Source organism: Colletotrichum higginsianum, chromosome 9 (assembly GCF_001672515.1).
Source record: "Colletotrichum higginsianum IMI 349063 chromosome 9, whole genome shotgun sequence".
In the NCBI taxonomy this organism is placed as follows: domain Eukaryota; kingdom Fungi; phylum Ascomycota; class Sordariomycetes; order Glomerellales; family Glomerellaceae; genus Colletotrichum; species Colletotrichum higginsianum.
In genome coordinates this window covers 2,738,994-2,752,397 of record NC_030961.1, presented here as the reverse complement: position 1 = coordinate 2,752,397, position 13,404 = coordinate 2,738,994, and the positions used below count along the sequence as shown (strand labels likewise).

General features: G+C 56.4%; 2 protein-coding genes across 2 annotated transcripts; both read left to right on the top strand.

Annotated features, from left to right (window-relative positions):
* Window positions 1–5,564: 5,564 nt before the first annotated feature.
* Window positions 5,565–6,301, top strand: CH63R_13034 (uncharacterized protein; the record flags this gene model as incomplete). Its single annotated transcript, XM_018308008.1, has 2 exons — window positions 5,565–5,773; window positions 6,214–6,301. 2 exons carry the CDS (start codon window positions 5,565–5,567, stop codon window positions 6,299–6,301), a joined length of 297 nt encoding a protein of 98 aa, XP_018152425.1.
* A 1,403-nt stretch (window positions 6,302–7,704) lies between these two features.
* Window positions 7,705–12,222, top strand: CH63R_13033 (Methyltransferase domain-containing protein; the record flags this gene model as incomplete). The annotated part of the gene is made up of 1 exon (XM_018308007.1): window positions 7,705–12,222. The coding sequence occupies one exon, from the start codon at window positions 7,705–7,707 to the stop codon at window positions 12,220–12,222; it is 4,518 nt and encodes a 1,505-aa protein (XP_018152424.1).
* Window positions 12,223–13,404: the final 1,182 nt, after the last annotated feature.

Sequence of the window (13,404 nt, the reverse complement as noted above, 5' to 3'; positions counted from 1 at the left end):
CTCCTCTGCTATCTTTATGGCGGCTTCCTAGAGAACGACCCGCTGCCTTGCCTTGAGGGCACGAATCCAGAGCTAGAGGTTGGTTCTCTCACCTAAGGAGAGGACTGCAGAGCATGGCTAGCCTACCCACCATGCTGTTTGTCAGTCATAGGGGCACGAGCAATCCGTCCCGTTGCTCTCGTGCCTGCCAATCTGTAGCATCTTGCCCAATTAGCCCTACGTGTCACTCTGAACGTATTTGCAACCTCCTTTTCAAATCCCAGCCCCAGGAAACCTCTCATCATGTACATAACAGAAACCGGAAACACCAAGACCTCTTGTCCGCCGGCTTTAAACCACCTTTGGTCGTCGAGATATGGCACCCGACTGGGCGGACAAGAAGCGCCGCTATGTAGGAGACGGCGTCCACAACCCGCCGCTAGACAGCGACGGGCCTTGATAGGCACTCACTAGCACCATGGGGCCTCCCGTGGTCTGGCGTCGTGGGTCGACAGTCCACTCTAGAGACGCCATGCTGAGGGGCCAGCCGTCGGTCGCTCCTAGGCGGCCGCATCCAAATCCAGGAGGGAAACAAGCAACGGTTTGAAGCCTAGAAAAGGAGAGCAGTATGGCCAGGGTGATGGGTCATTCTCCCTCAAGCCACGCCGCACAGCTACAGAGCATGGTGCTGCTCTCCTGGCGCGATAGACTCGCATCATTCGACCGCATCGATTTCGCTTCGGCCAACGAGCAGCAAACGCCTACGAGACTGGTTGGCTTGACTACTACCGGCCATCACTCCATTCGGGGCCGTCATCGATACCTCAGCCGAACCCTCTCGAGCAAGGTTCTCACGGACATAATGTGCCGGCTGGGTTGTTCGCTGATGGTTAGTTTCCAGCCGAGCTCTATTTGTCGCGGTCCACCGACGATCATCGCAATCAAGCCTGTGTGCAACGCTTTGAAGAAGACAACTTGGGCATTTTCTGCGTGGTGAAAGAAGGAAAAGAAGCGCCTGGGGAGATGGGGCTGGTCAAGTAGTCGTCTTGCCAACTCATCAAGCTCTGGGCTAGCTGATGGTTAGCCCCGTGTCTCAGCCGAGCAGCCAGCCTCCCGCGAGGACCCCCGAATGTCGTCGAGGGGAGCGACTGGATCCCTTTCGAGCGTTCCGTTCCCTCTCGTCGATGGGTGTGGTGAGCTCGGGTGTGTGGTGGCCCTGGTTTCCTTCAACCTGGCGCGCTAATCCCGCGTCTGTGAGAATGCGCCGTGCGCTACTTGTACTTGTGGAGGTTGGGACGGGCGGGCAATTAACTGGATTAGCCCCTCCTCGCCCGTGCGGTCCCGTAGAAACAAGGAAAACGGATTCCTATGAGATGAGGGAGGGTGGGAAAGGAAAACTCTAACCCTCGTTCCTCCTGTCAACAACAGGCGCCGTGATGGGTGTGAACGAGTGTGAAAGCTGTGGCTGCTCGCACCTTGGACTCGTCACGTTACTCGCTAGACCCAGGACGACAGATCACGCACCCTTGCTTGTCTAATCGACACAGGCCAATGAAAGTACCGAAACCCCTGCGCACTTGAACTGGCCCCCAGCTCGGGGATCTCTGGCGGCTACAATTGGAGAGGTGACAGGGGCCGCAGGGTGGGCTCGACGTTGGTCCCAATGTTATCTGCGTCAAGAATCGAAGGAGGATTTTGATGATGGGCTCGTTGTTCGGGCTCGCTTCTGTTTCTGCCGACACAAGTGACTCGTTTGCGGCAGGCCGTAGATGGCCCAGTATGGCGGCCTTGTTTGTTGGAGATGCTGTTTTGCGTTGCCTCTCGGAGTCAGCGAGACGATCCTAGCCGGGCCATCGCCGCAAGTACCGAGTACATGGCGACGGATGTGGGGTAAGGTATGTATGTGGTGTAGCACTTGGTCCGAGAAATCGCTGAGATGTGCGATCCTAAAGACAAGACAAGACAAGACTAGACGCAACTGTGAAAAGCCACGGAAAGCAACGGACCGTTGGCGATGAGCCACCCGAGACCCGCTTCGCCGGGCCTGAGTGCCACGTCACCAGCCTCACGGGTCCAGCGAATACATGGGTTGCGGATGAGGCGTGTGGCGGAGTGCAGCTTTTTGCTCCAGGTTGCCTCACTACCGTCGCCTTGAGCGCCACCAGACCGTCGACAACGCCATTGCGAGTTGCTTCAGGCAGGGATCCTGTTTTCTGTTCTTGGGGCATGCAGCGCAGGCGCAGGCCGGCTGTCGGCCCTGGCAGAGTCTGATTTAGACGCGTCCAGCGCATAATAGTCGCCACAGTCGAGCTGCAAGTCTCAGCTGCTCTCGTCTACTCTGTAGTGGGTGCCCCTGCCATTTTGCTCCCATCATATTCCGACACTGACGCCTGACGTTGACCGACATATGTGGCCCAGAGATGAAGGCCGCCCTGGGAGCTTGGTCCAGTGGGTTTATTCCTTGCCATATGGCCGGTATGACGGACTGATCGAGTCATCCAGGTAGCTCGCCGCTCTGAGACCGATTCGTGGGTCGGCCTGGGCCCTGAAAAACCAGGCCGTGTTGCTATTCTCGTCGTGCCGTGCAGCATATTCCTACCAACATGAACGGCCAATGTTACGATTTTGTCATTTTCCTGCATTCCGGGCCGGCCGGTGTGTTGGTCGACCCTATCCTGAGTTTTTGTGACGGGCCACATCTCCGACGACGTCTGTTTTTTCGGGTGGATTTTTTCTTTATTTTCGCTTTATTTACCAACCATAGCTTTTGCGGGAGGGCGTCGGGGCCGGTCGAAAACTTGGAACGAGAGGTCATCTCTGACTAAAGGGGCCTTGACACCAATATCACCTCCTTTTCGATGCAAAAGCCCTGAAAGAGCAATGGCGTCGTCAAGTCGAGGTAAACGATTGGCGACGAGGTGGTTCCAGCAGATGCGGGTAAGGAGAGACATGCACGAGACGGCCCTTCAGCGATCAACGTTTGGGTGGGAGGAAAATTGTCTCGGAGACGACATGGGATTGGCCAAAATTGAAGATAGACAGGCCAATCAGAATCGGGCACAGTATTCGGTACACCCAATAACACACGTTCTCAAGGGTGGTGTTGTGACGAACCCCGGACAGGGAGATCGGTGACCTTCTCTTCTGGTGGTGGTTGGGTGCTTTACGTGGCCCAGGGGGGGCGGGGCGTCTTGCTCGAGCGGATCTTCATCGACAAGAGACATTCTCAGACTACGGTTTGCGCACAGAGCAAGGGGCTTTGGAAAGGGTCACCTTGGCTGGTACGAGGACCGTTGCACCATGGACGAATAGAAGCCTTCCAGATGTCTTCTTTCTTTAGGTTGGTGCTCCAAGTCGAGTCAGCCCATCCCACGAGGGAGGCTGGCTGTGAAGCGGACTATTGCCAATGGGCCCAATCAGCCGATTCAGTTACGGTGGTAGACACACGCATGTGGTTGATCACTTCTGAGCGTACGTATCGTTGCTCGCCCAGCCGGAGAATTAAGCAGTCGATTTGGTCTCTTGCGAGAGTAGGTCCAACCCATTGTCCACCCTAGCCAGATGGATTCCTTGGAGCTGTGACTAATGACTTGCTCTGGTCGACACCACCGTCCAAACCCCAATTCGACATATGAAGACTCAGGAACGGTGCACGCTTGTCGGTGGCGCGTCCTGGTCGTTGGTTTGACGACGCGTCCATGAGGCTTCTCGCTGCAGCCAGCTATCGTTGCCAGGTTTGGCGTCCAGTAGACGACTGCTGCTACCTGAACGCGGGGTTTCTGGCAATCCTTCAGCTGCGGGTGTCTCGATCGGGTACCACGGGGGCTTGAGCGTGTTAACTGATGTCTCCTTGTTGGTTTCCCGTAGGAGCATCGTCTAAGAGTGGATGGCAAATCAGGCTGTTGCCGAATGATGGCCCAGAAGCCCATCTGGTCTGTCGTCGAGGAACGATAGCATCAGACAGATATGGAACCGGGCTTGCAGTCTAGTGTGGGTTGTCTGTGCGACAGTCGAGGCTTGAGCCCGTCCGAGCCGTGCACACCATCTTGAAGGAGTCTATCCGCAAACCGTAGCCATCAAGGATGAACCGCCGACACGATATGAACAGGTCGCCAAACAAGCGCCGGGCATTGGAGGAAGGGTGGTGGGTGTGCTCTGTACGACAAGCGTACGTATGGGTAGCGCGGGCGATCAACAGGAAGGGTGGCGCGAGAGTAAGACATGCAGAAACCTGCCCTCTCGGACGACTTGGAGTGAGACATGCAGTGGATCATTGACATATGTCATGTACGAAGACTGTAAGATGTAGACGACAGACAGGTGCAGTCTAGTCTACCTACTTGCTGCCTGTGTTGCTCGGTAGGCTGGCTGTAGACGGCGGCTTGCCGTTGACGACTGCCATCGTTGCGGGGAGGCCTGTGACGCAGGGGAAAGGGCGGATGGAACAAGGCGTGTGAAGAAAAGAATGGAAGAGTCAAGGAGTGCCGTACAGTATCGTGTTGTGTGTGAGTGTGTGTGAGGGCTCCCATCCAGCAGTGTTGTCGAGTGAGTTTCCGTTCATACACGAAGAGTATCCATGGTCGAAGTGGACAGGATCATGGATCATGGGTGTCGGGTCCATACAGAGTAAGGTTTGAGGTGACAAAGACTTTCGTGGCCAAAGGGGGGAAGAAAACGTGGTGGAAAAGAGTTTAAAAAAATTAAAAAAAAAGGGCAATAGAGGACCGTTGGCCCCGCCCTCGCCCACCCGCGCCGAACATGCCAGTACAGCGCACGTTCCAACTCAGGCGGGGATACGTACCAAGTGCCGCTTGCGCTAGAGCCATTTTGGGGGGTCTTGGGACGGGTGCTTCTGGACCCCACTTCTTGGGCCGTCCGTCCACTTCCTCCTCCGTCTCCCCCCCCCCCCTCAGCCTTCGTACTTCAGGTATGGGATGGCAGGTACGAAGTACGTGTACTCTGTACTTTGTCACCTTCGTTCTTCTCCGTCTCTCCGGCCTACAGGTACAGCCTGAGGCTGAGGCTGGCTGGCGATTACCCGCACGTGCAATCAAGTCCAAATCGTAGTTGTATTTGCCTCTTCATTCCATCACTCTAGACATTGTAGACTCCAAGCGAGAAATCCACACCTCTGTCCCCGACCGTTTTCCCGTCGACAAACAAGCCATTCAACCCCATGCCCGTTGGCCGCCATTCGTTCGATGATGACATCCAGCATTATCCCTGTTCCTCTCTTTCGATATCGACAAACGTATTATTTTTTGCCTTCTTACTGCGTCTCCCGAATCCGCTTGCTCGCTCGGCCTAGCGGGGCGGGCCATTCCCTCGGTCGCTCCAAGGACAATCCCAGTATACTTACTCGTCGCCCGCTGCCATCTTGGGAGCGTCACGAGGGCGTTTGCCTCCTGCCTCTTGCCATCCGTCGTCACCGACAGTTGACCCTCTGGCGCCTTTGCTGTTCATCACCGAGAAATGGTGATTTAACCGAGAACAGAGCATCCGAGTCGAGGGCATTCAAGTCAACCTGTCGGCAATAGTCTGCCACCCTAGAATCCCAGAATCCTAGACGATGCAAACGACGCCGAATGTGCGCAGGGGCCTTACAAGGGTTTCCGGCCCAATCGCGGCGTCGAGCCACCTTCTCAGGGCCCTTTACTGCTCCCATAGGACGAGCCGTGTATGCAGAGTCCAGGGCGAGAAAAGCTACTCGCATGGCGGCGCAGTCGCAGTTGCAATTGCAGTTGCAGTTGCACGCCTCACGGCCATCCACTGAAGCCGTCTCACTCTCCACTAGGTACGGATACCGATTTGTTCTCCATCCCTACCTTGCACGTTGTCGACCTCTCATCGACTTGGACGCCTCTTCCAGCGCTTCCTCCTTCATCTTGGCCCCCATGTCTGTGGTGCCCCCCCTCTCCCCTCCCCTCCCCTCTCTCTGCTGCATCTCTGTCTTGCTTCCCCCCCTATGTATGCATCCCAATCTGCACACTGCACACTGCCCCTCGTACCCTGGATCCCCATCCCATGTCCTCAGATCCGTTTCCACCGCGACAGCACTTCGCATTTCGATGCTGGTCCAGCTCGCATCCGGTATTGCCCTTTTTTCTTTCTTTCTTCAAACGCCGTCGCTTCTCGTCCGAGATGAGTCAACCAAGCTGTTGACTGGCCCATGAACGCTGTCTGATCTGCTCCCTCCTGCGTGTCTCCCCTGTTGACTTGTGCCCAATCCCAAAGGCGCTCATCCTCGGCGGTTGCGGTAGCTCACCTGACCGGAGCTCATGATGCCCCATTCTTGACCGCTGCATGGCAGCCATGGTCCTAGGAGGTGTCTTAGTTCGGCCTGCTTAGGTAGTGTACAGTGTTATCACTGCATGGTTGAAGAAGCGATGCGTACTCCGTATACTACCTGATGTGCCTCCTCGGCCCGCAACTTGTAAGTACTTCCTCGTCCTGGGACCAGACGAAAGACTTCAGTCCTTTTTCTCCGCTAGCCAGATCCCTGCCCGCTTGAACCGGCCGACGTCGTCCATTCACGCCGTTCCAGTTAACTGGCTCGGGCCAACAAGTGCAAGATACCTACTTAGATGGCCTGCCCGGTCTACAAGCTACCTATCTATCTATATACACCATCCTGTGTTGCCTTCTTTGGCCCGACTCGGCTGTTTCTTCCATGCTAGCCGTTATCCTCCCGCTGTCCCTCTCTCGTCTTTTCTTCTTTTGTCTCTGTCACTGCTCCTTGTGCCTTGCTCCTCCCCTCTCTTTGCCACTGCCTTGGATCTCGTCTTCCTCCGCTCCGTCTCACGAATACTCCTCTTCTTCCTCCTCCTCCACGCTCACACTTATCTCAACTACACCTCCCCCATCTCGAAAAGCCAAAGCCAAACCGCTTCAGCTGCTCGTCCCCAGACGCCGCCAGACCAGTCGTACTTACATCCTCCCCCACCATCCCATCTCTACTCTCGCAAAGGAGGCTGGCTTACCCTTCTCGACCGACGCCAAGTCCTGCTGCCTCTGTCCAGACGCGGCTTCTCTCGCCTCCCCCACCACCATTTCAGGACCCCTTTGAACCCCTCCACCACCATTACGATAATCCCAGCCGAATCGGCTCTCTCACGACAGCCGCGCAACCTCGCACCACCCCACCATCTCGCACCTCACCATCACAACCCGGAATCCATCCCCCTCTTCCGCGCCGACGTTCCCTGTTGACTGTCTCCTTCATCTTTTCTTCTTTACCCCCCTCTCCTCTTTCGGATCATTCCAGGAGCATCCTCATATTGCATCTGCTGTGCCTCTTTTAATCCGAATTCCTGCCCATATAACACTACGCCAAACTCCTTGGCTTGACCCGTCGCCTCATCATAGCCATAAGGACCTTTCTGGAACAGCCGCCAGTTGTTTGGGGGGGTTTCTTTTTTCTGTTCTTCTTCACTGTTAGCCAGCCTTGATAAGATCGAGGGATTTTCGTCTTCTGTTCCTGTGATTCGTATCTGACCGGTCGCACCAGGCTGCCCTGTCTCGAGTAGCACGTTGTCGGGTAACTATCTGCTTGTTCCCGAGCTTGGTCAGAGTGTTCGGTTGGCGTCCCCGGCCCTCCGTTATGTTTAAAGCCTTAACGCTGACATGTGGCCAGACCTACACGCATACCACTGAAAGAGAAATGGGATATTGAGGTTGCAGGATTATGGTGGAGAGTCCCAGTATACTCTTCGAACCCAAGACATAATGGCAACCCTACGCATGGCATCAGGCTTGCCGAGCCGTCCGGACGAGCCGATACGAGCGAGAAGAGCCGCTGCCGCTGCCGCTTACACGGAACCAAAGCAAGATGTACAGAACACGACGCGGAGAATCCGGAGAGAAGGAGAGAACATTCGTATCGCCATTCAACAACCGACACAGAGCAAGCCAGTAACACAGGCAACACGGATTGCCTCCGCCCGACGCCCATCTATCCCCATGGCTTCAAACCGCCCTCCGTTTACTCATCAAACACAGTCATGGAGCTCCGGCAGCACGACTCTCGAGAGACCCAGTCACGTTCCAACCATGTCAGGCTCGTCGTCGTCGGCGCTCTCCGAGACAAGCACTTCCAACCCAACACGCAAGGTACTGCGAAGGAAGCAGTCATCCGTCGGTCAGAAACCCCCGAGTCTACGCCATGATTCAAACACCGACTCGACTCGGACAAGCTCCTCGTCGTCCGCTCCGCGACCGCGTTTCTCGCTAGACCCGGCTGCCGAATATCACCTTGACCGAGGCATCACTGAGAGTCCCACCGAGATTCGAATCGCACACGTTGTTGACTTGCCCAAGACGCAGGCGCAAGCCGTTACCATCTACCCCGAGCTCGATCGGTATAGGGAATACGGTGGACGACCCTCCATGTCTTCGGAGGGCTCGAGTGCCGACTTCCTCCACAGACTGGCTACGCACGACCTACCACCACCCACCCCCGTTTTCTCCGGCACCAGCAGCCAGCTCAGCGCATTCAGCGCTAGCCCTTCGACCAGGTTCTCCGAATCAACGAGCCCGGGTCCGTACAGCCGCGATACGACGCCCACGTCCGCGTCGTCACAGTCGCCAGGTCTGGTGGCCCCGATACGACTGCCGGTGCCGAGGGTGAGGCAGGTGAGTCCGGCCATGACGCGGCCGCCCGTCTCCGGGAGGAGAGCCGGAAGCATACCGAACGAGATGGAGGCGTTCAGCGCCGACCCTCATGGCCTCGCCGCAGTACGCGAATCCCTTACGTCGTCCTCGTCCAACTCGACGGTCCGTGAGGGCGACCGCAAGGAGACCAAAAAGAAGAGGAGGCTGTCTCCCTTGCCGCCAAGCCCGCCGCCACGCAAATCCTCTCAGAAGTTTGCCAAGAGTCCAGGCAACGACGAGTCGCCATCAAAGACCTCCCTGGAGACCGCCGCGCCTCTCATGACTTCGCCGACACTTGTCCAATCGCCCCCGCGGTTGGCGCCTGCCGCATCACCAAGGGCAACACCCCCCGCTCGACCCAGCAGAGACAACACACCGGACCTGCAGTCGCAGCTCTTTGACCCATGGCCTGTCATCCACAGCAACCTCTCATCTACTTCGTTGTTGGGCGACAGACGTGGGCCGGAACCGCAGGTCATCTCGAGATCAACAACTCCCTTGTCCTACGCTGAACCCCCCCCTCAGCCACTTGTCCGACAACAGGTGGGCAGGGAAGCTACACCGGCCCCACGATCATCCAATGCACCGGAGACAAAGCAGAAAGATGGTCGCGTAACTCGCACCCCGAGCCCCAACACGTCAACATTTTCTCGATTCGCCTTCTTTGGTCGTCGTTCCAAGACAACACCAGAGGCCCCCCAGGTCGATAAGAAGGATAAGCCCGCCCGCAAGGGGCCCGCCGCCGGTACGGGACATGAGGGGTATGGACGCCTCGGGGGAATCCGGAGAAAAAGTGGCAGCTCGACCACCAACTTGGCCCGGCCAAGCCTGGACCCCGGTTCATCGCAGGACAGTTTGAGCAGCAGTCAGCCTTCTGACACCTTTCTCTTGGACCGAATGAATCCCGTTGTAATTTCGGGCGGAGAGATCATCGAGAACAGAAACCACAGTGTGGACCTTGCCCGATCCGAGAGCAACCAGAGTCTTGGCCATGGCTCGGAGGTGTCGACAACATCTAGCGCGGGGAGAGGCCTCGCCCCATCTGCTATTCCTCGAGGCCGTCCACATCCGTCTCTAAGCAGCCGTCGCCCGTCAGACAGCAGCGAGTCCGAGGCCGTCACCATGAAGTCCACTTTGGCCTTCAGGCGATCTGTCCAGCGATTACGCTCATCGCCTGACCAGAGTCCCCTCAAGCTGCCTCAGCCCATTAACACCGCCGGAATCACATCGCCGTCAATCAACAGCCAGGACACGACCATTCTTTCGGACGACTCGCAATTCGAAATGCACCGTGAAGTGATCCGCGGCCGGATCGCTGCAGCCACTGCCCACCCCCCCAAGAAGCTCGTCAAGCGAGCTCGCTCTCCGAGGAAGTGGAATCTCTTTAGCCGGTCTCAGAATCAATCGAACACAAAGAAGAAGGAGGAGAAGGAAGCCATACCAGTGGCTGCCACCGTCAAGATTGTACAGCACAAGCCCGCAGCCTTCTACACGTTGATGGATGGCTCCGAGCAAGAAGATAGCGGCCCGCAAGACGTCGAGGAGATCCTTCGAGAGGCCAAGGTTTTCGACCTCCCCTCTCCGCTGTCCGTATTCAAGGAGAGACGGACTTCCTCGGCCAGCCAGGAGCAGAGGAGGGAATCTTTGAGCAGGCTTCTGCAGCCGACTAGGTCTTCGCAAGCTCGCAGGAACTCGGCGACTGCCGCCCCTAAATCGACGTCGATCCCGGCGATTCGTTCCATGAAGCCTACGCACACCTCGCAATCCAGCGCGTCGAAGCTGGCGGAAGCACGTCCAAGTCGTCTACCACAGGTGGGCCGCATTCCCAAGGTTGTCACGTCCCGGCCGGAGCATACTTCGTCGAGGAGCTTTTCTCGCCCCTTCAACAGAATTAGCTTGCAGAAGCAACCCCAAAGTGCAGGCTTTAACCCCGACTTTGTTGCCTCGGGTCCTACGCCGCCCGAGATGTCCACTCCCGAGCTCTCTCGAGGCGAGTCTACAGAAACCAGTGATAAGACCAACTCGGACCCGCGTACCTCCCTCTTGCCGGATAGGACTCCGGAGATGATTCAGATCGGCAACGAATTTCTCACATTCTCTCCTCGGAAGAACTCGGAGCGCACCACGAGCACCGATTCCAGCAGCTGTGGCATGTACACTCTCGCAGACGCTCTGGCCTTCGTGCCCGATCCTGATGCCCCGCTCGTCGAGGACGAGATCTGGGATGAATACAACGACCTCATTGGCGAGGTGCCGCCATCCGCAACCTCGTCAAGGGGCGTTCCTTTCCATCTTGAGACGTACGGGTCGAGAATGTCCAAGAGGTCCCTCAAGCCTCTCGAGTCTCCCACCATTACGTCTCCACCAAAACCCCTGGAGAAGAGCGCCGAGGTCAACACGGGTGCTACCACGTCGAGCGTCTACAGTGCCGACATGACCGAACGGCTCAAGGCTGCGTTTGCACTGAAGCCCGAAGAGGACTCAACGACGCTTGTTCCGGTCGCCGAGGTCCCTGCCAGCGTCATCGACCGTGAGAGCACGGAGCTGGCGCGCAGAGCAACGGCTGCGTCGCAGAGGAGCAGCGGTTCATCTCGTAAGTCAAGACAATCCGACTGCAGTTGCAGGTCGTCCGAGGACGAGTCGCCCCTTTCTCAAGTCAACCTTCGTGTTGGCTCGATGACTGTCAGCAAGTGGTTGTCCTTCGGGCACGTACTCTTCAGCCCGGCTAGAGACCAGCTCCTGGATGTCGTCGGCTCACTGAAGCGTCACTCGATCCTGGTTGTCGATGGTCTTGGTAACGACGACTGGTCTTTTTACGCCGCCGAGACGTATCCTGCAGCCACCTTCTTCAACCTGTCGCCTCGTGCCCCGCTACCGGAAGAGCACAAGAACTCGTCGAGCTTTCCTCTGAGTCCACCCAACCATCACCAGATCCAGTACCTCTCTCACACGGAAAAGTTCCCGTTCGGCCCGGAGAGCTTCACTTCGGTAGTTTTTCGCTTCGCTGCCGCTGCACCAGAGTCGCACTACCGCAACATCGTCTCGGAGGCCCGCCGCGTGTTGAAGCCTGGAGGATATTTGGAGTTGTCCATCTTGGACGTCGACCTCAACAACATGGGAAACCGCGGCCGCCGCACAATCCGCCGCCTCAAGGAGAGGATCCACGAGCGGAACCCGGAGATCAGCATCGGGTCGACGTCCGACATCATTCTCCGCCTCCTCGGACGCAAAGGCTTCTCGGACGTCAAGACTTGCCGCGTCGGCGTCCCGGTCGCCAGTATCATCACCCGATCGGACAGTGGTAGCAAGAAGCCTCCCGTGGCAAGGTCTCGAAAGTCCAAAGAAGTGCGCAGCCTCGCCGAGATGATGAATGACGACGGCGAATCGGCGGACGAGAACATCACCAAGATGGTGGCCAGGGTCGGCCGCTGGTGGTACACCCGCTGCTACGAGAGCGCCGCCGGCACGGCCAACAGTAGGAGCATATGGACTGACCGCGCTCTGCTCTCGGAATGCGAGGAACTGCGTACCAGCTTTAAGCTCATGGTCTGCTACGCGCGTGTCCCTGAGAGAGCACGAACCGCGAGCATATGAGTTCTCGGTGATCTTCTCCACTTTCTTTTTATCGATTTCAGCGCCTTTTTTGTTATATACCCTCGTTTCCCTGCATACGCACACAAACGTACAGTACATAAGCCTGTCCAACGCGCCTTGGTCACAAAAGTATTAACATCAACATCAACATCATCATCATCATCATCAGGGTTTTGGAACGCATGAGGAAACAACTCGCATCAAAGATTCAAGAAGGCGCAAGCCCATCCATTTCAGGCTCTCAAAACGTTCCAATGAGTCCGTTTAATTCTTTCATTCGTCATTTTCTATACGACGGGCAGGGCAGACCAGACCAGCCGGTACACATAGGACGGCGTTTACGGGCGGATACGCACCGACTCCTCAGCTCAATGTCTTTGGGCACGTCTGTCTTTGTTTCCTATACTATCATGCCTATTTTCCATCTACACCTGGAGCCATCACTGGTAAGTGATGTGTTTCATAGTGTTGGGTGAATTAAAACTCGTGGTCCTCCTGTACATTGCCGGCTGGCTGTGCCGAGCCCCCTCCCTTCAAACACACCACCACAAAAGCTTGATCGGATTGTTTTGCTTTCTTCTACCTTATCTGCGATAGGAATAATTTTGTGATCGGATTGGGTCGGAAAAGAAAGCTGGACTGGACTGGACACGGCTGAAAAGAAAGTATGTGGTCCGACTAATATGTGATGGCTGGGCCGTTGCACTTCTCTTTGGGATTGTCTCTTTCTCTCTTTTTGGTTTCCGCTCAATCGGGGCGCTGGGTTATATGGCTTACAGAAGGGGACAATGTTGATGAGAGAAGCGCAGATGGCTTGAGGCCCAAAGTAAGGATGGAAGCGAACAAGTACGATACGATGATTAATGCGTTGTATGTCTAGACGATTATTTAGAGCGTTTTGTATGGCAAGAGATACCCCCAATCTTCAAATAGCGGGACCAAACACCACCACACCCGATTCAATCCCCGCGAGGAATGGTCTCTTGTTGGTGCAGTCTTGTTCGTTGTACAACGATTGCCTGATACGGGTGATGATGGCAATCCTATTCATCGCCGTAAAGATGACGACGTCTCGACCAAGGCTGCTTCTCTGTGATTCTTCTAGGCAATGTGGCGTTGATACTGGCGTGCCATACTGTACGATGAAAACAGACGCTCGGTCTGCTGCGAGACAGCCAGTCA